This window comes from Stegodyphus dumicola, chromosome 12, assembly GCF_044657685.1.
Source record: "Stegodyphus dumicola isolate Sdum_Otavi_A_Nest chromosome 12, ASM4465768v1".
Classification (NCBI taxonomy): domain Eukaryota; kingdom Metazoa; phylum Arthropoda; class Arachnida; order Araneae; family Eresidae; genus Stegodyphus; species Stegodyphus dumicola.
The window spans coordinates 22984489-23011430 of record NC_140779.1 but is presented as its reverse complement, the minus strand read 5'-3'; the positions used below and the strand labels follow the sequence as shown (position 1 = coordinate 23011430).

The window sequence follows — 26942 nt, the reverse complement described above, 5'->3', positions numbered from 1 at the left end:
AAACTTGTGAAAATATTTCATTCAAATTAAAACTGTCCTGTGAAAAGTATAGCATTTAATTCCGTTCAGAATGAAATGTTGTTTAAAAATATGTTGTTTTCACATACTTAGGACTCTGAAGTGTTGTAGAAAAAGAAAATATATACATTTATATGTATATTTGCGACGTAATTACAAAATATTTACACCCGAACGCGTCAAATCCCATAGAACTCAATGGTAAATGACCCAATGTTTTGGTCACCACGTAGGGATCGCCGGTGCTTCAGAGCAGGGTACGGAGAAACTTGTTTAGGGCGACTCGATCTTACTTCCTACCTCCATGAGCCTCAGCGTCTGGTTCTAAGGAGTGGGGGGACCCGTAGTGTGTGATAACCGATTCACAGAACGGGGAACGCCAATATGTTGTAAGAGAACCGTAAATAAGTGAATAACGCAAATGACTAGAATTAATATGACAAGCAAATATTACACAGGAATTCTGCAGATACGTGAACAGCACATAGGACGTACATTAATATACCCTGGTGATATATTTTAGTATAATGCATCTGAATAACTTCGTATATCCAAGTTAACACCGACTTCTAGAGTAAACATTGCCTGTAAACTCAAAATCACAATGCATGAAACATTGCTAAAATTCTCATTCAACACAGTCAAAGTCTCGACCACAAATATCCATCTTCCGAAGTAACTTTATAAATTCCGTTGCAAATTTTAATAATTTATAGAGATTTTTGCTAGGCCTAGTTAGTGACAGCAGAATGCTCCAACAATTGAGTACAAATGCTGATAGTCATATAACAAGCGGTACAAGCTGGTGGTATGTAAGTAAGTAACTTAACTTCATTAATTTTAAGTTATTCATTACCTTTTGATTTCAGCCAAAGGTGTTGGCTTCTGTAAGCACCAGGTGGAGCCAACTTTTAAACATTAAGTTAATAAAGTGTTCTTTACATCCTCCTCCTGACTTTGTGGTCCTTTAGAAGACTTGGTGGTAATTCACCGAGCAATCTTCAACGTCCCGTACATTTTATGTTAAGCTAAGCAAACCCGACGTTACATTGTCATGACTTATATTCAGACAAACTTTTAAAAATACGGATTCTCTAAAACATTACAGTTTTATAGTCCTTATGTATGCCACTGATGAAGTTTTGTTCTTCAACATTACTCAGAAGTGAAGAAGTAAGAGGTTATTGATCTTGCGGCAACCGCAATTCAACATACACACGAAGTACATCTACTTTTAGCCCCATCCATTCCCAGGAGTGTTGTTAGAAGGTAATTCAATTCGTCACTCTATCTCACCAACGTTTTCTTTGTTTTGTTATGGCTCGGGTTCGCCAAGCTCTTCTCATCCTTTAACCGTCATGGGTTGGGAACAGGACCATTTTTACTCGTTAGAGAAGATCGAGGATTAGCCTCAAACGATGTGGAGAGAGGAGGGAAAGTGGAATTTAATACAGTTTATTATGGCAGATTAAAGATGTACACCTGAGCTTCTGAGCTCACAGACGGATTAAAAAAAAAAAAGAATGGCCCAAGCTGGAGACTTTATTTAGTAAGAAGTTCTTTTGGAATGAAATAATATTGTCTTTCAGATCGCTGAAAGGAGGAGAACAAAAATATATCAGAAAAATAATGCTGACGAGAGAAAAGTAATAACATGTTATAAGGTTAATTCTCCCGCCTTCTTAGCATGCTTTTGTGGTGTAATGGCCAGCACACTCGGAGCGTATTCGGAAGGACCGAGGTTCGAGTCCCGGCGAAGGCACTGTACATTTATCATGACTCCTTAATCAAAAAAATCCTAATGACCCTTATAGTGGTGCCCGAACTAAAAAAAAAAAGTCGTGGATAATGATTCTCCAATACCAGGATTTGACGATTGGGTCCCCAGTCGACTTTTAAAAGAGGGAGTATATAAGGTATTTCTTCCGCCTCCTTAGCACGCCTTCATGGTACAATGGCCAGCGCACTCGGCGCGTATTCGAGAGGTCCGATGTTTGAGTCCCGCCGGCATATTTCAGAAGTGCACATCTGTGTAGCCACCGAGGGAGTGGGTTCTAGTATGGACCAATGGACATCTAGTAATATTTCTGCCATGTCACATGACCTTTCGTGCTTTAAGATTTAAGAAAGATGGTTGAAAATATTTTGCCACGCAATTTTCTGTACAGAATAATTAAAGCATCGTCGATTTCTTCTGGAAATTTTCATTTGCGAAGTTAGATCAAATATAAGCAATTGTGAAGATTTCACTAACTGGTTGAAATAATTTGAAATGAATACAAACACATGTTGGACACTCCGCAAAAATATCCCTGTGAAATATTACTTAATAAAATGAAGAAAGAAATATATGATAAACATCCGAGTCCAAATGCTATCTTTACATAAAACTATGCATATGAGAAAAATATTTACTCCAATTATATATGTAAATAGAAGACAGCACTTTTTATTGTAGTCTATATGAAAAATATGTTCTATAATAATAGCCAATGCAGAAGTTTATTCAACGTGAACTTAACTAATTTGCATTTGTATACATTTAGTGTGTAAATTTCACATTTAATAACTGCTCACTCTTAAATGTACTGTCTACACAAGAAATACTACTTATCAAACAGAATGAATTTATCTTATTCCCAACAAATATATTCAATTTATTCACATATAACTTTTAATGTTAACAATGGATATAATCAGGTTATACACAACATGTATTCTGAATCTTATACTTTAAAAATTAAAAGAATACAAGCACTGAAATAAGAAAACACTAGACTCAATGTAACACTTCCAATCCTTCTCAGCTCAATTATAAAAAAAAATCTATACACTTGAATTCTCTTAATCCACATGTGTTAGTAATAAAACGAAAGCACTACGAGATTTTCTACTATTACGCTAAACATCGAACATTTTGTCATTCATAATTAGCTGCGAAACAACTGCAAATTTAAACGTAAACAACATACTCTCACATGCACGAAGATTTAGCGTCACCAAGAGCAATAGAAGCTCATTGGTCCATTTTCGAAACCCCTCCCTCAGTGGCTACGTTGATGTGCACTTGTGAAATATGCGTCCCAGCGAGGGCATTGCTTATTTTTCATTTCTCCTGCTCCCCCCCCCCCGCCAAAAACAAGTCCTAATGATTCTACAATGTTTTGGAAAATTTGGAAATTACACGAAATATTCTATCATTAAATATAATGTAGGTAAATTTTCATTATTATTGTTCAATATCCTTTTTGATTACTCTTAAAAATTAGAGAGAAATTTACATATTGCTCTGTAACCTCACACTTCTCGTAACAGAATTCCCGGGTTCAAATTCCCGAAAGGAAATGGAAGTTTGTAAATGTACAACATCTGTGTGGCATGGGGTCACTCAAAATATGCAATGATCCGAAACTCCTTTTGAGAGATTGATGGTAGGGAAAGAGAAGTGGGAGACCCTGTGACACGTTCCGTGGGGGTGCTCTCCTTCAAAACTGGTTTGGTTTATTAGATTACGGCAAAGCACTCGAGGGCCATCTGCCTTAAGGGAGGAATGCCTTCGTGGAGGACTTTCTAAGGGAAACTGGCTCGTATACACGTTACACATGGGGAAAACCACGAAAACATCCATGCAGCCAGCCCGTTCGCGAGATTCGAACCTCGGACCGAACTACCAGTGCCTTCAAAACTGAAAGTGGTTTATTATTTTTTAGGAATATAAAAAAAAAAAAAAAAAAAAAAAAAAAAACTAAATATTGTTTTTGATATTCCCCAAAAATAATTGTCTTTCAATAAAGGATATGAACAGAAATACGAATGTCACGACAGTTTGTATGAAAAATTTTGTTACCATTTTGTATTTTTAGAGTCAGCGTGAAAGGTATATTTCAAAAACAGCATAAATAACAACGTAAATAATATACGGTCACCAAGCACTCAGGTTTCTCACCTTTCTTCTCGAACTGTGGTGGATGACAGCAAATCGTCTTTCCAAAGATAACTTACAATCAATGGTCCAATTTCAATCAATGGGATCGTCTCGCATTGCTATCGCCAGTATGGTAGATCAATATGTTGTTGAATTACTAAATCTTGAACTTGATGTACGGCTCAGTACATCTTCGGTGAAGTACAAATACTCATTTCCCAGTTCGAACACTCAGTTTGATACCAGTAATAATTAAATCAATTCACAGGCTCCACCAACATGGGAGAATAGGTACTAGTAGTAAACGCTGCACTTAGAATTAAAAAATTAGAACTGCAAACCTGTAGACGGCTCATTAGGCTATGAAGAAATTTTGACATAATAACCAAAAACGTGTTTAACATCCGTACATTCCATTCCGATACACATATTTTGCAAATTACAAAAATTAAAACCAATTCAACTATATCATCAGGCATTTGCTATCGACACTGTGGGAAAAATTCCCCGTATGTATTACCATCTTCTAAATATTAACCCTTTGTTGCATCATGTCCACTCTAGCAGACAAAAGTTTAATTTTTTTTATCCTTCTGTAAATGCCTTAAAAGATTCCATTCCTGTGTTTATTGATTCTATATTATTAGAACATTCAACTGTCGATCATAGATGGCTGTATAGCATCACTAATTAAAGCATTGCTATTTGGAAAATGGCTGCTACTTCTGTTTCCAAGTTAGTACAATTTCTCATAGTAAACATAATATAATATTGATTACATTTTCTTATACTGCCATTTTTTTATTCATAATTAGTAATTTTAGACATTTTATTTTAAATGTCAGTTTGAGAAAATTGTGGAGCAGGTAGATAAAGATCTACAGAAAAGAGTGAATTGAAACCCAAATGTGGTGTTGGTGGTATATTTAATTATGGCAAAGCACACGAGGGCTATCTGCCTAAGGGGAGGGATGCCTTCGTGGAGGACTTTCTAAGGGAAACTGACTCGTATACACGTTACACATGGGGAAAACCACGAAAACATCCATGCAGCCAGCCCGTTCGCGAGATTCGAACCTCGGACCGAACTACCAGTGCTCAGCGACTTTACCGCTCGGCCGCTGGTGGGCCTGAAACCCAAATGTACTGCTTATAAAGCCAAAACACCACTGGAAATGTTTATTTTCTAGCACATTTGAATCCATCCCAGTTCAAATCCATCCAGTTTTTGTAACTGGTACAGGTTACAAAATCGTAGCAAAATGGTGGTGTGGTGTATTTAATTATGGCAAACCACACGAGGGCTATCTGCCTAAGGGGAGGGATGCCTTCGTGGAGGACTTTCTAAGGGAAACTGGCTCGTATACACCGTAGCAAAATGAATTCAATCCCAATCGACGAAATGAAGGTATTTTGGGGGATCTGTATGTACATGTCAGCTGCAGATTTACCATTTAGAAGATGGTAATGCTCACTGCAAACAAAGCAGGAAATGATTTCAAATGCAATGGGCCCACCAGCGGCCGAGCGGTAACGTCGCTGAACACTGGTAGTTCGGTCCGAGGTTCGAATCCCGCGAACGGGCTGGCTGCATGCGTGTTTTCGTGGTTTTCCCCATGTGTAACGTGTATACGAGCCAGTTCCCTTAAAAAGTCCTCCACGAAGGCATCCCTCCCTTAAGGCAGATAGCCCTCGAGTGCTTTGCCGTAATCTAATAAACCAAACCAAATCAAATGCAATGCCCGTAAATCGTTGGGAAGAGATTTGTGTGCATGTTGTCCACTGTAGTGAACAAACTGTAGCCATTATTTAAAACGAAATCTGAATATTTTTTTATTATTATTATTATTACTAAGGTTATTTTAAGTAGAAAAAAATACAAACATTTTCGTTTAACTTTTCTAGATTATTTGCATGCATCAAAGGGTTAAGTGAAATACAAAAGAAATCATTGTAAACCTATCGCGACAACGTTAAAATTTGACGATATAACGCCAGACACATAGTTCCGCACAAATGAAACATTCAAATCCACTGGGCATTAAAAGTGACTCTTCTCGGAAAAGGAATACCGTGCCAAGGCAAGTACCTCACATGAAAGAGAAGATTAATTTCTTAAATTCATTTTCTTTCGACTGAGAAACGTGACCAGGAATCAGTTCCCGTCATAATGAAATAAAATCAAAGTGCTTGAAAACAGGGCTGGGAAAGAGACAAAGAGATAGATGGGGATCACGCTGCAACTCCATTAATACCGAACCTACGATCCATTTTTATCTAACAGTGACTTTATACGGCACAAAACTTCATTCTCTTTGAGCCCCCTTCTATTGCCAAACGTCGAATTATTAAAACGAAGAATAAGGCAGGACTCATTCGTACCATTAAAAGCGCTCTTATACATTATGCTGTAATTAGGGAAGTAAACAACAGAAGCTATATTTACATAATGCGCTATGCATTAAGCGCACTACCCCAGAGAAATCGGAGAAGCCAGAAATTACCCGCCATTTGTTTTCATTTCGGGGTACCCCTCCCATACACCCCGTGTTTGTTCGCGAATGATGAATCGAAAACGGAATGAGGACCGGCATAGCGATATTAATAATCGTTTGGGACACGAGGCTAAATAAAGTTCTTTCCTTCGAAAATACTTCTTATTTTCGGCTTTCCGATGTTTAAACGAATAAAGGTTGTGTTTGCAACTCAAGAAAAGTCGATAGGTTCTGATTACCATAGATTTCTGATACTCCGTGCATATTAGTAAATAAAACAAGAATACAAATTCCAGCATCCCTTTGCAAATTGTAAAAGAAAGCACTTCTTTTATAACACGAGAAGAGGTGACAAATTCATAACTTCAGCTCGAATACATTGTTATTTAATACCTAGTAATGTTATGACTCAACATTTATGTGCTGTTCTTTATAAAAATTAATAATATTGAAAATCTTTAAGGTTTCATATTTTAACGATCGCCTAAAACAATTTATTCGCCAAAAGGATTTGTTTGTTTGAGAAATCGCCAAAAGTCTCCAAGCTTGGCGACCATCTGACATTTTTGTTGCATCTCCGTAATGAATACCGTAATTGATTTCATATATAACTGTATCCAGCTCTCATATGCCCTTCCACTAATTTCGAGAAGCAGAAAGTGCTAGAAATATCTCGGCTGCCGGATGACAACTATATAAGAGCTGTGAGAGCATTTGCTCTCCGTTGTCGTAGTTGTTCGCTCAGAGACACCTTTGCAGAGCTTCGTCTTTTAAGTGCACTTTGCATTTGTGTTTAACGTTCCCAGTAGTTTCAAGTGTAACTATTGACTGTGCTCTGCGATACTGTGAAGAGCTGTACTAGTATTTTTGTGGAAAGTTGCAGAACTTTGAAGTGTTTCTTTTGATAAAATAAATTTTATTAACCAATCTCGGACCGGAGTGCATTCAATTAATCTATTACAAGGTCATACGCCCGCAACAATAACGTATGATAAGAAGATAGAAAAAATTAGCGCTGGATGAAATTTAACTAAAGAATTCAATGGCATACCTAGACAGACCTTTTTGCGAATATACACCTATTTCCACCTTGCTAAAATGGCGGCACTTGGGGGATGGGACCGATAATTTTGATATGCAAGATTCAAGAAAAAAAGACTATTTCTGAAATGGAAAACTGGATTTATACAGAATGGAATATTTGCTGGGAGTGGTCTAATACGAAAAAAAAAAGAGTTAATGAAAAATATAAAGTTAAACAAGAAGAAGATGGATTCAGAAGTCAAACAACAAAAATCAGCGTTATACCTACAAAATTTTCACAAGACTAGTTTCGATGGTTTTACCGAACCATCATCTTCAGCTGCAAAACCGCAAATGAACAAGATAGGAAATAATGATTAGATAAGATAAGAAAGCCTGGACAAGAATAAGCAAGTGGCGCCATCTGTTGGCGAAACCAAAACTAAAACATAATTTCTCTAAAAGCTGAAGGCAAATTTGGATTGGAATTAGGATCGTTAACTAGAACAGAAAGACTTTTATGAATGTGAAATGCCTCTAGAAAATCCAGTTCTCCAATGGAAGATGTTTTTTGAATAATTTTGGCAGCAGAAAAATTGAAAGAGTGATTTTCGGACCAACAATGTTGAGCAACAGAAGACTTCTGTGTTTCCTTTTTTCTAACATATGCCTCATGTTCTTTGACGCGAAATTTTAAGGCTCTCTTAGTTTGGCCAATGTAAATTAAACCACACTGGCAAGGAATCCTATAAATACCCCAGGAATTCATATCCGGAATGGGGTCCTTGAGTATAGAAGTTGGAATTTTATTGATGGGAGAATAAACAACCCGAAAGTTAAATTTCTGCAAAATATGTGCAACTTTATAGCTAATTGATGGAAAGAAGGGAATGACAACAGAATTTTTATAATCTCCTAAAATAAGAGTGTGGCTTTTAGTGTGTTGAGATGAAAATTTTTTAACTGCTTGATTAATAATGTTGGGTGAAAAGCCCCTGTCAATAGCTATTGCTTTTAAATAATTTAGTTCTTCATCAAGGGCTAGTTTGGAGGAGCAAACTTGAAGAGCACGGAAAACATAGGAATAAAATGAAGCTAACTTTTGTTTAGTCGGATGACATGATTTAAAGTGTGGTGGAAGGCAAACCGATGAAGGTTTACGGTAAACTGTAGTACTGAAGTTGCTATTCAGTTCACTTTTGAACTTGAGACTTGCAATTCTCTTCCGTTTCGCGACATTCTGGTCACACGTAACACATCCAACTTCAGTACTACAGTTTACCGTAAACCTTCATCGGTTTGCCTTCCACCACACTTTAAATCATGTCATCCGACTAAACAAAAGTTAGCTTCATTTTATTCCTATGTTTTCCGTGCTCTTCAAGTTTGCTCCTCCAAACTAGCCCTTGATGAAGAACTAAATTATTTAAAAGCAATAGCTATTGACAGGGGCTTTTCACCCAACATTATTAATCAAGCAGTTAAAAAATTCTCATCTCAACACACTAAAAGCCACACTCTTATTTTAGGAGATTATAAAAATTCTGTTGTCATTCCCTTCTTTCCATCAATTAGTTATAAAGTTGCACATATTTTGCAGAAATTTAACTTTCGGGTTGTTTATTCTCCCATCAATAAAATTCCAACTTCTATACTCAAGGACCCCATTCCGGATATGAATTCCTGGGGTATTTATAGGATTCCTTGCCAGTGTGGTTTAATTTACATTGGCCAAACTAAGAGAGCCTTAAAATTTCGCGTCAAAGAACATGAGGCATATGTTAGAAAAAAGGAAACACAGAAGTCTTCTGTTGCTCAACATTGTTGGTCCGAAAATCACTCTTTCAATTTTTCTGCTGCCAAAATTATTCAAAAAACATCTTCCATTGGAGAACTGGATTTTCTAGAGGCATTTCACATTCATAAAAGTCTTTCTGTTCTAGTTAACGATCCTAATTCCAATCCAAATTTGCCTTCAGCTTTTAGAGAAATTATGTTTCAGTTCTGGTTTCGCCAACAGATGGCGCCACTTGCTTATTCTTGTCCAGGCTTTCTTATCTTATCTAATCATTATTTCCTATCTTGTTCATTTGCGGTTTTGCAGCTGAAGATGATGGTTCGGTAAAACCATCGAAACTAGTCCTGTGAAAATTTTGTAGGTATAACGCTGATTTTTGTTGTTTGACTTCTGAATTAGTATTTATTCGGGCGTGTTATTGTGTCTTAATTAAAGAAGATGGATATTATAAATAATGTTAATATAAATCAAATACTGACTAATCATGGGGGTGCCCCGGATTATTTTAAACGCTTCTATCTACAGAAGAAGGATAAATGCTTATTATGTGATAAGTTTGGGGACGCCAGACACTTTGTCCATGAATGTACGCTTACCCGGAGTGCAAGAGAGAAATATAGAAACAATTTTAAGGAAGATTTCTAAAAGAATTATTCAAATTTGGAATATTTTGCAGAGACAATAATGACCAGACGAACAAAGATAGAACAGGAATCCGGCAAAAGCGTAGCTAGCGTTTTCAGTGCCCGGAGACAACTAAACATTTTGCGCCCCTTTCTGTGTTCCAAGATTGGAAAACATTTCATTCTAAAATTTGTAACATCAATTTAGCGCCTCCGCCCGAAGACAGATCTTCCCCCTTGTCCCACCATAGCTACGCCACTGGAATCCCGCACTGAGACTCAGATTTTGGACTTTATATAATGTTTTTTAGTTCAAAGGGGCGATTTTCCCAGAAGGACAATTAATTTTGTTTGGCATTTTGATTTGATTCACTATAAACGTCAGTTCACTTTTTAAATTGTTGCCACTAAATATTTTCGCCCTGTATTATATTTACAGAAATTAAGTAATTAAGAATGTGCATGAATGTATGCATGTTTCTCGCATTGTGATAACGGTACATAGAGCCATCAAAATATGAATAACGTAATCTTCCATAGAATATGGCCATGTGGAAGTCCTAATTTGAAACTTTGAATTTACTTTATTATCTATTTCACATTCTGTAAAACATTTATGAGTTTTTGATTAACAAACTGAACGATTTCAAAGCGAGCAATTGCAACACTATACGAAAAAAAAGAAAAACATTTTTATCTCCAGCGCGTGAGTCTCTGTATCGGAAATTCTAAAGATATGTTCATTTTAAAATTATTTCGCGATATTGCTCTTGGACTGAATTTTATGGTTTAAGTGCGAAGAACATGTTATTTAATAAATAAAGATAACACACAAAATGTTAAAAAAAAGCCCCTTTGGACGTAATTTAAAATCTGAAATCTTTCATATCCCCCCCCCCACACTTATATTTGTTTTTTCTGGCGAGTCCCACTTTTTGATCATACGGCCGGCTAGGAGGATCAGGGCTGTGCACTTCTGATAATGATGCACCTGATTTCTAAAGAACACCAAGTGAAATTTAGGAACAAAATTTAAAATGCTAACGCAAATAATACATCAAAATGACCACTACCCTAAGTAGTAAGCGTTGGTACTCAGCCAGCGGAAGTGATGTTTCAGGAAAGGCCGCGGTCTCCGCCATCTTGGATCACGTGCCAACCAGAAGTGACGTTGGCGTGCTGGATGACTTATACGGAATGACGTCATGCACTGTTTCGTTTTTATTGTGTGGCAACGATTTTGTTTCAACGTTTTCATTTTTTTTGGTAACGACAATTTTTTCGGTTATGTGTACGTCACTCCCAGTTGTCTAGTGACCCAAAATGGCGGAAACCAAGCCTCGTCAATGAATCAACAGATATTCAGTATAAGTCAAACAATATAGACTACCAAAGGGAAGTGTAATTTTTATTAATAGCATTAAACTCTCAGTCGATAAGCCATTTAATTTGCGGAAATCACTCACACTTGCTTCAATTCTTTTGTGAGATATAAGTTCTGTTGTTGGGGGAAGTAAAAAAGGCAAGTAGCGACCTCCCCCCCAAAATCAAAAACTCGCTCCGGTCATTCCTTAACTTTTATTAATGGGACGGGCACTTTAATGAGCCCGACGGATATCTTTAATAATATTTTTTCACTCGGAACTTAAAAGAGGAGTTTTCTTCAGGAAGAACCGCTTTAGATATTTAGATTCAGGACATACCCATTGTTCATTTCCTCCCCCCGTTCACTTTGCAAGGACAAAAGGTCTTTTTTTCCTCTCGCTTTGGGCTCACAAAAGCTTCCAAAGCGAGAGAATGACTTTAAAAAGCGCTTTCGGCTACGCGAGCTTCACAAATTACCTCTTCAGCTGGTCCAGGCGTTAATTACTAATTACAAAAAATGAGTGTCACAAACCGTGACAGTAGCGGGCGAGGTTCAACTCCCCACCCTATAATTGGGGAGGAAAGGTAAAGATTAAAAAAGACTCATCTGCATTATACATACCTAATGCTAAAGATTCCTTTCCCCCAAATGCAGGCAGATTCTCAAATGGTAGTTTATATAACTGACATTCTCATTAATTAAAAGATAACACATACCTCGATTAAGAATATTCTACTAATTTTCTCATATTGAGAACCACTCAATAAGCGTTATATATTTAAAGAAAAGAATCCATCTGGAATTAAAACATATAAATTAATTAAATAAATAAAATTATAAATAAAGCTTTCAGATTTTATATTACGCCCAAAGGACGTTTATTTAATGTTTTATTTGTTATCTTTATTCTAAATAAAACATAATGTTCTTCGCACTTAAACTCTAAAATTCAATTCAACAGCAATATTGCAAAATATTTAAAACATTATATCTATAGAATTTCCGATACACAATCTCGCGCGCTGGAGATATTTTAATATATATATATATATATATATATATATATATATATATATATATATATATATATATATAATGTTACCATTGCACGCTTTTGTTAATAAAACATTCGTTAAAGAATCACAAAATATGAAACAGATAAAACAAATTCCAAATATGGGCTTCCAAGTGCCCATATTCGCGTGGGGGATTATGTTATTCAAAATTTGATGTCCCTAGGTACCGTTGTTTTTTTCACTGTGCCAGAATGTTACATACTTTCATGCAGTTTCTTCATTAACCCAAAGGGCTTTAGCCCAGAAGGGCTATTAATTTCCTTTTGTCGATTTGCAACGTTTATAGTGTATCCCTTTTCAAATTGTTGCCCCCATATATTATCGCCCTGCATTAATAGAATAAGTATAAAATAGATAATAGTAGTTATAGAAATTAAATATTGAAGAATCTGCATAAATGTGTGTATGTTTCTCGCGTTGTGATAAAACAGCGATATCTATAGTCATCGAGTTTTGAATAACGTCTCAACCCGAATATGGGCATCTGGAAGCCCAAATTTTGAATTTGTTTTATTATCTATTTCATATTTTCTAAAGCACTTATGAGTTTTTGATTAAGAAACTCAACGATTTCAAAGAGAGCAATGGCAACACTGTATGGAGGGAAAAACATTTTTATCTCCTGCGCACAAGACTGTACATCGGGGATTCTAAAGATATCCCATTTTTAAATTATTTTGCGATATTGCTGTTGAATTGAATTTTATGGTTTAAGTGCGAAGAACACGATATTCAATAAATAAAGGCGACACACAAAAGACTTAAAAAAAATAAAGGCCACTTTTGGCGCAATATAAAATTTGAAACCTTTCAGAATATTTAAATTTTTTTTTTAATTTAATGCAGGGCTCTAATATTTGGTGGCAACAATTTGGAAAGTGAAACACAGATTACAGTGAACCAACGCAAAATGGCAAAAACAATAGCCCTTCTGGATAAATTGCCCTAAAAAGGGACAAAGTAATAATATTTGACCTAGAAACGATTCAATCTGAAGAAAAACACGTTGTAGAGGCATTAGGTTTTTTTTTTTTTTTTGGGGGGGGGGAAAGCAGGGAAGAAGAAAAATAAGCAACCGCCTTCGCCGGGAATCGAACCACGGACCTCTGGAATACCGGGCCAGCGCGCTACCGTTACACCACGAAGGCACGCTAAGGAAGTGGGAGAAATGTACCCCTTTTTAAAGGGAGACTAGGGTTTTAGGGGACCTAGTCGCCAAATCCTGGGTGCGGTGAATCATCACCCACAACCCTTTTAGTTCGGGCGCCACTTGTAGAGTCAATAGGTTAATTGGAAGCAGAAAAGATGAAAAATATGCAACCGCCTTCGCCGGGAATCGAACCACGGACCTCTGGAATACCGGACCAGTGCGCTATCGTTACACCACGAAGGCACGCTAGGGAAGTGGGAGAAATACCTTATAACGTATACCGAAAATTTCTGATGTCTTCTGACAATAAATATCAACATATGCTGGTTTTGGAGTGATAAATATGCTGTCCGACTTTCAGTCGCTCTCTTTTACTTTTTTACAGGAAAGCCTGCATAGTTAGTTATAACTTGTTATAATAGGAAACTTTACTTGTTATAACAGGAAAAATGCATCTACAATATACACTCCTGCAGATAATCTCTGCTGCCCTTCGTTAGCAGATCTCTTTTTAAATGCCACCTAATATGTAAATCATTTCTCCAGTCTGCCATAGGGTCAGTGGCGTAGCTAGGGTTTTCAGCGCCCGGGGAAAACTGAAGATTTTGCGCCCCTTTCTGTGTACTAGGAATGGAAAACATTTCATTTTAAAATTTAGTACCAACAATTTGGCGCCCTCTGGATGCTGCGCCCGGGGACGGTTACAGCCGAAAACATCGCGGCAAAAACATCGCAGACGAAAATATCGCGGAGAAAACAACGCAAGGCGAAAACGTCGTGGTACAAAACATCGTGGGAGAAAACATCGCAAAGAGAAAACATCGCAGTTCTAAAACATCGTGGTACAAAACATCGTCGTCGAAAATAAAGCGGTTCAAAAACATCGCAGTTTAAAAACATCGTCGTCGAAAATATCGTGGTAAAAAATAAAGTATCCACAAATCATCGCATGACGATAACATCGCAGACATGCTTTTTTCAGGCATGCTTTAATAAGTGTAAATGGATATTCCCATAATGATTTGTGAGCGCAAGATGGAAAGAAGGATAATTTTTACTTTCATATTTTTTATTAATTAATACATTTTTGCTGAAAAAATAAAAAGGAAACTTAAGCATAAAAAATTAATGCAACTTATAGCACTTAATAGAATTTTAAACAGACATAGTTAACTAACAAAGGCCATTAATAAAACATTTTTATAAAGTTTTTACTGGTAATATTTCATGAAAAGTATAATCTATAAGTTACATTTAATTTTCTATGCTTAAGTTTCCTTCTTACGTTTTCAGCAAAAATTTATTAGTTAAAAATATACGAAAGTAAAATTTATCCTTCTTTACACCTTGCGCTCACAAATCATTGTGGGAATATCCATTTACAATTATTAAAACCTGAAAAAACATGTCTGCGATGTTATTATCATGCGATGATTTGTAGATACTTTATTTTTTACCACGATATTTTTGACGACGATGTTTTTAAACTGCGATGTTTTTGAACCGCTTCATTTTCTACGACGATGTTTTGTACCACGATGTTTTAGAAATGCGATGTTTTCTCTTTGCGCTGTTTTGTAGCACGACGTTTTCACCTTGCGTTGTTTTCTCCGCGACGTTTTCGTCCACGATGTTTTTGCCGCGATGTTATCGGCGGACACACCCAGGGACAGATGTCCCCCCTTCCCCGACCCCTTCCCTACGCCACTGCATAGGGCTGAAAGCAACAACCGCAAGTTGTCTGTTTGGGGATGCAGAATCAATACTGAATAAATAGTTACGGAAAGTTATCATTTGATGTTGATATAGCAGCTATATATAACTCAGGGGGAAATTCAACAACAAACAATATGGGAACTTAGTACAACAGACTCCATAAAAGGCAAAAACCTTCCCTGCAGAAAAAGGGAATGGATGATGGTAAATTTATTTATCAGTTATCCACAGCAGACACAGTTTGTTTTAGTAGCTAAACCAGAACAAGTTTACATTCGCTGATATAAACAGGAAGAGAATATGGTCTCGCTTCATGCAATTCATGCTTTTGTTCAGATCTGTGATTGTTTACAAGGGTAAAAAAAAAAAGCACATCTTTTATTGCACAAACTGTTGGTTAGTTAAGCGGTTACAACAAACAAAAATAAATCCAGACGCCAAAAAGTGTGAACCAGTTTACAATTCGTAGGAGCTGAAGTCGCTGGCCTGTTTCGTGGTTTGTTACGGTAAAGAGTTACCGAAGTACCAAGTCTCTGCTCAGAAACGTGCAAAGGCCTTTTTTTTTTTTTTTCCTTTTCTTTTTTCCCTTCTGTTTAATATGAATTACTTTGTAATTTTATATAAGATGGCTCTGGGAAACGCTGTAACAATGAGTAATTGTGGGCGTGGTTCACATCTGTACAAACTTTCCATTCATGTTACATACAAGGCTGCGAACTTCACAGGAAAGGTGAACACAGTTTTGAAAAGACAAGACGACTGGCTATCTTTTGATTTAATATTCGTTTCTATTCCAGTCACGCATGAGGGAATAAGCTAGAAAATACCCATTTTTCAATTATAACAGGAGGAATTTTGTTTCCTTCTGTATATCTGATACTAAAACCAGCTTTCCGTTCTCATCAGTTTTAATCACATTTAAGATTAATTTACACTTCCAGTCATTATTGCTGCAGAAATTTCTATATTAAAAAATCTGACGAGTACACCGCATTATTTCCTTGTACGGAATATTAAATTATATGCATTTTTTCCTGCATTATTTCCTTTCCTGCATTTCATTTAAATGAATTTTCTGCATTTAAAATTTCTGCATTTTTTCTACATTTTCTGTATTCATTTAAATGAATTTCCTGCATTTCATTTAAATTTATTTTCATTAGAGAATTTCTTTAGAGATAGATTTCTCATTCAATTAATTCAGTTCTCACATTGCGGCAAACATAAAAACTCAAAATATCTCCATTAAAAATTGAAAGATATAAAAAACATAAAACGCCAAATACAGTTAAAACAATTAAAAAACAATTTTACAATTAAAATTACATTTTCTACGCAAAAGCAAGCAATTCGGCCAGCATGCAAGAAGGCAGATCATTCGGTGTACAAAACTAAAACTTTCCTTTCGGTCCCACTCGGCAAAAAGACACTGAAGGTGCAGAAAGACTTAATTCACATTCTGATAAGTTTCAAATGTAAACAAATATGGCTGCTATGGTAACAAAAATTAGGCTTAGAGGCACTTTAACAACTTTCGAATTGTTAATAATTCTACAACTATTGCACGCAGGCATAAAAAATCATTAATCGGAACATAAGAACAACAAAATTCAATCATTTCTAAAGCAAAAAAAATCTGCAATTTGCAAACATAAATAATTTAAAAAAAAAAAAAAAACCGAGCTCACGGACCCGAGTAACAAAGGGATATATATATATATATATAATGTTGTATGAACTTAAATCCATTTAGTGCGAATACAAGTTATTGAAGTAATTTGAAAGCAAAATGTTAAAATGTTTTAACGGGGACTGGAGTTAAATCATCACGAAGAATAATATTTCAATTGTAAAAGGAAAAATTAAAACATGTAATTATTGTCATTGATCGGAAATTAGTTGACTTTTCAAGGGGAACAAACCAACTCCCGTTCAATGAACAATAATTGATAAAAATACGTAAATATGAAAGTGTTTCGTCTTTACTCGAGTTATAAGTTAAAGCCAAATCGGCAATTCTAGTCAGGCCAAATATTTCCGCGAATAGTTGCTACTCAAAGAACTTATTCTCATGAAGCATTTTAGTCAATTCAATTTGGAGTAAAAATCAATTACTGTAGAGAAATCCTGTAAAACTCGAGTAACCGTTCCCGACACTATCATCTTTATGTATTTGAGTACTATATTATTATTATTAGTAGAAATTAAACATTGGAAATTGTCATTATGAAATCGAATTCAAAGTAAAGTTGAAATAAACATAGAAGATTATAAAAAAGATAAATAATGCAAACTTTGTAAAAACGAATCAAAGAAAACATAAAAATAATATAAAAATAATATAGAAAATAATATAAATAAGATAGTGAATGTACATGAAGATATAAAGGCCAGAAAGGTATTAAGTAACTTACATTCTTTCTAGTGGGGGAGTGTGCAAAGTGTTCTCTTCGTGTCTGACTCAGAAGTGTAGGGTGTCCGAAAATTCTTAGCGGCAGTAGGGGCTTTGAATAATATCAGTCGGTAAGACTTGGGTGAAGTAATTTATGGTAGTGGGTAGGACTTGGAATTCTTGAGGGATGTATTTTGTGGAGTTCTTATCTGACAGAGACCGTCTGTTAAGATTTTTTAGAAAATACTAGTGAATGGAAATTAATTAATTTCTGGCTAATTGTCGTGTCGCAATGATTAAGAATTTAAGAAAGGAAAAAGGCATTTTCGCTGTCCAAGAGCTAATAGACAGTCTAAAGGCAGGAAATAGGCCCATTTTTTTAGTAACAGTATATGTCTGAAGACAATTAGCTTTTTACAATATATACAATAAGTAATTACACTATATACAAATCTTTCAACTGAGTCATCCAACTTATACCGCCTTCTCAGGTTTAGGAATAAATTATCATATCCCTATCAGTTAAGTGATTTAGAGTGAGTATTTAATGCCTGCTCTTTTAAGGCAATGGTTGATAAATTGAAAGGGAATTAGATTATTTTTGAGAATTTTGATAAGGATCATAATTTCGCGTTGTAAATCTATTGTATCTGTGCATATAGTTTTAATACGTTGTATTTGATTAATTATAGTATTGTTTATTACTTTTTTTGATATGTTGGAGTTCCAATTTATTAATTTGTTAGTATTGAAATTGAAGTTTCTTGTTTTGTCAAAAAGTAAAATTTTTTGTAGTTAATGATTTGAAGATCTAGAAAGTCTATGCTATTTTGTGAATTATTAGTTTTATTAAGTTTAAGACAATTAGGATAAATGTCTGAGTTTTCAATTTTACCAAAATTATTAATTGTAATAAGGTCATCAATATATCTGTATGTGTGTTTGTAGTAATTTAACTCTTGTGGTTGTAGATTTTTTGGAAGTTAAATTCTTTGACAAATAAAAAGATATTACAGATCGAGGTGCTGGAATGTAAGCCCATTGGCAATCCTCTGACTTGTTTAAAAAGTTGATTTTGAAACTTGATGTAGTTATGAAAAAGTGTGCATTTTAGGTAGGTTTTCCATTTGTCAAGAGTCATGATATTGAGTATACTAAGGAAAAGTTTTGGTAGATCAAGTAGACTGGTATAGATTTCTTCTAGAGGAAGTGAGGTATATAAGTTTTCAAAATCATAGCAGTTAATGTTTTGGATGTTAATGGTATGAATGGTATTAATGACAGGAGTGTTATTATGAATGATCCAGCAATAGTTATGATTAGTGTTACAATCATTGAAAATAAATTTACAGATTTTATTAAGTTGAATTGAAAAATAATAGTCTATATTTTTCTTGTAATTATTAGTTCCATTAGCTATAAATCTAAATTTTAATGGTGTTTTATGGAATTTGGGAATCGCATAAAGATTAGTAAATCTGTTGTAGTTAGCATTGAAAGTAATATTCAGTTTCTTATGAAAAGTTTTAATCCTGTTAATTATAGATGTTTCTGTAAGGTTGGCTGATTGATAAGTAAGAAGTTCTTTATGAATAATCTTAGTGTAGAATTGTTTTCATATAATGCTAAAGTTATTAGTTGCTTTATCTATTTTTGTAATAGTAAAAAGCTGTTTTAATTTACTAATATCTGATGTAAGTTGCGACCAATTCAGTGTACTTTTAAATTTGAGGTGACTGATTTCTGTGGATATGCGTTGAAGAATTTTAGCTTTCCATTTTAAGAAGGTATTTATGGGTAAATTCAGTTGATAGCTTGCTTTAACTATAAATTCGTTGATGTTGTTTTCAAAAGTCTTGTAACAGTAATTTGTAGTAATGTTTCTGACTGGTCTAAATTTTGTACCATAACTCATTAGTGTTTTTAGTTGATGGTTTTGTATGATATTCAGGTTGCCAGTAATTATGTGCTGGTGATGAGAATCTACGTAATTGCTGTAAATTGGTGTCTTACAGTGTCATTCTGCAGTTTCATCTATTTCATGGTGGTTAGTAAGCAAGTTGCTTAAGGTCCTTTGATATTTAAATGTAAACATTGGTATTGTGTCAACTGCGGGGAAGTAATCTTTACAATCTCTGATGATTCTTGAGAAATGAATATTGTCAAACTGCGGATGCAGAAAATTGACTTTAAAATAAATTTTGCGTTGAGTGAGACTATTAGAGAGTCTGAAAAGACTAAAATCAAGAATCATGTCTTTAATGATTTGTATGTCATCGTAGCTTTCTTGAATGAATTTTTTTAGTTTGATAAGGAATTTATTAGTACAGGAGTGTAACCAGTTGAGAAGTTTCTTGGGAAAGCAGTCTAAGACAAAAAAACATTTCAATTGTTTTTTCAATGCAAGTGTATTCAAAGTGGATAAAAATCTCGCATTATTTTTTATTTTGCTTCCTCTTTTTCCTCTCTGCGTTTTAATGCTGTAGAGTTTAAATTGGCTGAAAATAGACTTCTTAGAAGTATCTCTATGACTATGTATATATGGATCCATATGGATAAAGTGAGCGTTGTTTTAGTATATAGAGAGATTCCTGAAAAATTCGTGTTTTGTGATTGGGTATTATATCTAGTATCTGAAGTTGAATAGAGTTGAAGTCATGGTGTTTAAAGTGTTCTAATTCTGCTGTATTAAGTTGTGATGGTGTACTTATTTTAATGCTATTTTTTTGTGCGTTGAATTTTTTGATTTGAGCTCTATGGTTATTGATTCGAAAGTTAAGATTGTTTTTAGTCTGTCCTATATATTTAATATGTCAAGTACCGCAAGTAATCATGTAAATACAGTTAAATGTTTTTCATAGAAATTGTTTTTTGGGTTTACCTGTTGCAGGCATGGCGTTAAATTTTCAAGTTTGTCATCTAGTGGAATGACATTTAGTGATTTCAATATGGGTTAAACTAGCAAGATATAAAAGTAAGGAGGCTGCTAACCTTCAATACAGTAAAGTTTTTGTATAAGAACTTTAAAACTTAAAAAGGATGGAGATAATATATAAAGTGGGTACATTATGTAAGAGATAAATAGCGCTAATAGCTGCTATTTAGCATATCAAATGTTGTATGAACTTAAATCCATTTAGTGTGAATACAAGTTATTATTACTTGCGCAATTGCTGCAAAGTTAGTTAATAATAAATTATTTCCTAAACAGTATTGATTAATTGATTATATTATCTCCTAAGTTTAATTAAAGTAGAATTATTTTAAAAGTGTGCATCCATACTGGTAAGTTATATTTTGAAAGATGTTTTGAAGTAATTTGAAAGCAAAATGTTAAAATGTTTAACGGGGACTGGAGTTAAATCATCACGATGCCATTCAGAAGGGGAGATAACTTACGTAATGGTTATTTGGCTGCGGCAAAGCACATAAGGGTTATCTGCCTACGGGTAGGGATATCTTCGTGGAGGACTTTGAAAGAGAAACTGACTCGTATATACGGTACAAATGGGAAAACGCACGAAAACCAACCATGCAAGCCAGCGTATTCATATGGAATTGAACTTCCAGCATTCAGCGGTTTCAATCACTCGGTCACTAGTGGAGTAAGTTTTGGGTACATTCTTGTCTTCAATGTTCATAACATACAAAACAAAAATTAATCTTATACATGACGGGAAATCTTATATTCCAATAACTGTCTAGTTTCAAGGTGACTTTCTTTCCCCCCCCCCATTTTAAGATGATTGCCTAGTTTCCCGGAAAATTTCAATTCACATAACTAAGAATGAAAACGGCTCAGGTAAGCCAACCATTCTTAGACTATTCAAGAATTCCATATAGGAATCAAAAATCGTCGTTTTCAAAACAAAACTCTGTAGAGACATTAGGTTTTTTTCCCAAGCAGGAGATGTGAAAAATGAGCAATACCTTCGCTGGGACTCGAACCTGGACCACTCGAATACGCGCCGAGTGTGCTACCGTTGCACCACGAAGGCATACAGAAAAGGGGGAGAAAATACTGAGGGGACTCTGTTGCCAAATCCTGGTGTTGTAAAATCATCATCCACCACCTTTCAGTTCGGGCGCCACTGTAGATTTATTAGGCATTTTTTTTTATGTCAGAAAACTCAAGAAATCGGCATTGCACTCGCCGGGATTGGAACCTGGATCTCTCGAATACGCTTGGAGCGTTACACAACGAAGGCATGCAGAAAGGAGGGTGGTGTGGTGTGGTGTGGTGTATTTAATTATGGCAAAGCACACTAGGGCTATCATCCTAAAGGGAGGGATGCCTTTCGTGGAGGACTTTCTAAGGGAAACTGGCTCGTATACATGTTACACATGGGAAAAACCACGAAAACACCCATGCAGCCAGCCCGTTCGCGGGATTTGAACTTCGGACCGAACTACCAGTGTTCAGCGGCTTTACCGCTCGGCCGCTGGTGGGCGCAGAAAGGAAGGAGAAAGTAACTTATAACTTTTTTTCTCATTTACATTTACGCCGTACGCAATCACATGCATCGAAGTGAACTTAACTTCAGTAGCATAATTAATGTTTAAAGGAAAGAGACGTACCAAACAGATAGGAGAAGCACACAATTTATGTTAATAAATTCTTGGGAATGAGCTACTGAGTCGGACACCTGAAAATTGCTAAAAGTTTGCATAAAATCGACACCAATCTTAAGGTCTGCCTTCCCCCACCACAACCACCTCCGGTTTTATTCTTCACATGGCCTTGAGTTTCTGCATTTTGATCCAGAGGGACAGAAAGAAAAATGTTATCAGTTCACATTAAAAATGAAACATAATGTGCATTTCTATTAAAAACAAGGAAATCGTCTCTTCTATCAAAAGAGTACAAAAAGGGGGGGAATAAGCTGGAAAAATTTACAAAGAATTTTACAAACTTGGTAAAAAATTTTGAATGTTTTCATTACAACTAACAGTCAAATACTGCTGTACGTACCTTAGAAAACACAAAAAAAGCATCGTCCCACAAACATTCCATCCAAACTTCAAAAACTCTTTTTAAAATGTTTCAGCACATTTGGGATCCAATTGCATGAAAAGTGAAAGAAAAACAATTTGGGGAAAACAGCGACCACGCTATACTTCATCAAATTCAACAGGAAGAAAGAAGGGAAAAGAATTCTTCCATATCCTTCGTTCTTTAAAAAAACTCACTGAGAAGGTTTTCCGAAAAAAAATTCTAGCGACGGTGGAGTTTTATTTTTAAGGAGGGGACGAAAACGTACACGTAAAAGAGAAAAAATAAGGAGAAAAGACCGATCGCACCTAATTTGTTTTCTACACCAAAAATACGCCGTTTTTGGATATTTGATCACATTTTGTACGTGACAAAGTCTGGGGTCACGTGTATAACAGATGACCACGGAAGAGAACAGGGGTGACTGGCTCTCCCTCTTGGATGATAGGGGAACAAAAAGCAATGGACCTTGGCCATCGCCCATGGAACACGAAAAGAAAACTTTCAACCCCCCCCCCCCAGGCACTGAAAGACCCTACTTCATTTTTCTTGGATTCCATTCCCGCAACATTACTATGGTTTAGAACGGAAAGAACCTAACAGATACTCAAGATATTAGTTTAAATAGTTTTTTTTTTTTTTTTTTTTAATTTCATTTTCATAAGGAGAAATGTGAATAATGTGAGTGAGAGAGTGAAAGAGTCTTTGGCAGTCTGCATGGCAAAGGAATACTTAACCAGGGTTGAATGTTTGAAAGGAAATCAGCATATAAAAAAATAAAATAAGAAATATTCAACACACTTATAAAAGGTGCAATTTGCCCAGAAGGCCTATTTATTTCACTTTGATATTTTGCGTTGGTTCACTATAAGCGGCGTTTCACTTTTCAGATTGTTGCCACCAAATATTAGAGCCCTGCATAATATTTAAAGAAATTAAATACTGAAGAATCTCCATTAATGTATACATGCGTATTTCTCGCACTGAGAAAAAACAACGGTACCTAGAGCCATCAAATTTTGAATAACATGGTCCTCCACTTGAATATGGGCATCTGTAAGACCAAATCTTGATTTCCCAATTTGTTTTTTTTTTAATCATCCATTACATATATTTTAAAACTTTAACGAATCTTTGATTAAAATCTCAAAGATTTCAAAGCGAACAATGGCAACACTGTACGGAGGGAGGGGGGATTTTTTTTCATCTCCATCGTGCGAGACTGTGTATGGGAAATTCTAAAGGTATGCTCTTTTTAAATAATTTGTGATATTGCTGTTGAACTGAATTTTATGGTTTAAGTACGAAGAACATGATATTTAATAAATAAAGGTAACATAAAAAACGTTAAAAACAAACGCCGCTTTTGGCGTAATCTAAGACCTGAAAGCTTTTAGATTTTATATTATCTTTCATTTATTTATTTTAAATACTTATTTTAGACCGACCTCATTACGGATTTTATGCTACCTCTAACGATTTCAGAAAAAAATACATAGTAACAGGAGAATGCATTCTTACGACAACCATAATCATATTGTCTGGTTTTTGAATATGTCGCTCATAAAGAAGGATCACGTTTCGTAGTCGTAAAGTGTCAGCAACTATTAACTGACAATTTTTAACAGCGATTGTTAAACACCGTAAGCTAACGATCTTAGAAATAATTATATGATTTTAAAATCGATTCGCGTTTATTTACTCTATGTCAGGAAATTTACTAATTCTTTATTTTTATTAACATTCGATCCCAATAAATCTTCCGATTTATTTAATATTCTTAAGAGAAATTTCTAAACTGTAGGCCTTCAAAACATTCTGTAAATACAGTTATCCTACACTGAAAAATGTCCTTTACTGTCATCTCATTTTATGAATAAATAAGCTGTGCGTAATTAACGTAATAGGAAATGAAAAATACGTTTATTAGCAATAGCGTTTAATTACTTAAATAGATACAGTTATTACAGCGATTACATTTTGTAAGGAGGAACTCTTCAAGTCGTGGAATATGCCAGTTGCCAATTATCAAAAACTAAACTTTTACATTATTTTCCTGTTGCCAGATTTTACATCTAACATAGTAAATAAATAACGGCAAAAATGCGACGGAAAAAGCTCCGTCGGCCAAACGATAAAGTACGGAACACCAACTTTACTTCTAATTCCGATTTCTGACTAACATGTTTTCTAATTTTCACCTTTCGGAAGATAGTGCTTCAGATAGCCTATAACTGACCATTATTAATATCTGTAACTAAATTTTAAATAAAGCTATCACAATAAAGTCACTAATGAAAATCTGTACTAACTTTTAAAATGATATTACTTTACTACAAATACGACATATACATTTATATATACGAACAAATTATATTATTTTTACTTAGGAAAAAAATTAACTAAATACATAAAACATTTTTAAGTATATTAATAGTTTAAGTTTTTTAATTTTATAAGGAAAAGCCTCATAATATTTGCAACTGAAATTAAAAAATCAAATACCATTGTTGATTTTAAAGCCCAGAGTTGCATTAAAGAAATTAATTACAGTCAACTTTTTAATCTTGCGTATGAAAAAAATCTGTTGGAACTCAATATCCCATAAACAGACCAACCCGCTAGACCACATACGCTATTTATTCCTGAAAGTAAGAAAACATCTGGTCTAGAAATATTTGTTCAACAATATGTGCATGCACCTTAATCCCAGGAAGTTTATTTCGTATGTGTCGTTATCCCTGCGAAGTACAGCACAGCGGGAGGGAAAAAAAAAGTCCACGAACATTCAAGGCCAGTAAATACACCATAAAAATTTCACTTACCGTGGGATAGCAGGGTTGACTAGGATTGATGAAGTCCAGGCCCCTTTCACCATTTCCATTGAAGCAGTGTTGAATATTTTGCGTAAACTTCCTGTGCACGACTGATAAAGCATAAACACACAGAGCTGAGTTGGGGCTCGGTTTGTTATATATGTCTGCCTCATCTTTCGACTTCGCAAATACGGCGAAAAGCACACTGTCCTGGGCAGAAATTCCTAACGATTTCGCTAGTTCGGAGCCCGGTTTACCAACATACGCTGCTTGGGCCAAATTATAATCCGTACCATCGGTGGACCGGCACATCAATGGCACCTCGGTATAAGAATAATACTGGACGTCCCTCTGACACACTCTGACTAATTTCGAGATGAACGGCCTCGGAGGATCCGTGGCCTTTTTTTGCACAGTCACGAAGTAAGAGAATCCTTTGCTGCTAAATCCATAGATGTAAGTGATTGGATATATCTCTCTGGACATGCTGTTGAGCATGATCTTGGTGCCAGTCGTCACGCCACTATGGGCTATCACAAACATGTTACTTGGGTCCAAACTTCTACTGCTAACAGCTGGTACATCCGAACGGTAAGGTCCGTTGCCCGTGTACGAGACCCCGACATAGAGGACATGAGTGCGTGGTAAATTTTTAGGACCAGGTGCAATGAAGGCAACCGTCGACGCAGTGGCGTTGTTGGCCACCACGGATTCGCTTGCGGGTGTCTCATATATGGAGACGTCATTCAGGTCATGGACCGTGCAGGTGCCCTGGAACAGACTCCCGCAAGCGATCAGTTTACTTTGAGAGTAGTCCACCACGAGAGCCTTATTGTAGTAATCTGTGGGTCGTTTGGGCTCGTTCGGACAAACCCGAGTGACTGGGCACTTCGGGCTGTCCTCAACGGGCCCCATCTCTGCAACAGCTTCCTTCTTCAGGTCCCTCGACAACTGGTAGATACGGTTGACTGCCCCAATGTAGACACGCTCGGTATAATCATGCACCGTCATATGGTTAAACTTCTCTATGTCAGGGTCTTCGAACGTCAGATATGATGAAGTTTCACACGCACAAGGAACACACTGAATGACAAGCAGCGTAACAACTGCAGCAAGGATGAAAAGAGGTGGCGTAGACCACCGCTTCTGCCGTTTCTTCATGGCGGCCTCCAGGACGTTGGTCGCGTCACTTCCTCTCCTTCACTTTAACTGAAAAAAAATTAAACGTATTCAAACAACTGTTGAAAGACATAATGCAAACAATTATATATATATATATACATATAAAGAGAGAAAGATATAGCCAATATATATAACGAGAGAGAGAAAATAAGCATAAATTAAAAAAATTCCCAAAAAGACACACAGGTATTTCTGCTAAGAAAGTAACATGCTTCATCTATGATCGACATACGATAGACGGATTTTCTAACACTACACCTGGCTTGCACTGCAAACTCAGTTTTATTAATCTTATATAACTTGATTCTAAGATATCTTAATAAAGGCAACATTAGATCTACCTAACCAATTAGCCAGAAGGGAACTTTT

At 35.6% G+C, this 26942-nt stretch overlaps 1 protein-coding gene across 9 annotated transcripts in view; it reads right to left on the bottom strand.

Annotated features, from left to right (window-relative positions):
• The window catches only part of LOC118198476 (plexin-A2-like), a 1098378-nt gene that overhangs the window by 286789 nt on the left and 784647 nt on the right, over positions 1–26942 (bottom strand). For all 9 annotated transcript variants that reach the window (XM_085827537.1, XM_085827540.1, XM_085827535.1 and 6 more), the window contains one exon: positions 25401–26600. In XM_085827537.1, coding sequence (XP_085683663.1) covers positions 25401–26552 — 1152 coding nt within the window. In that variant the 5' untranslated portion in view covers positions 26553–26600. The remainder of the gene's footprint in view (positions 1–25400; positions 26601–26942) is intronic.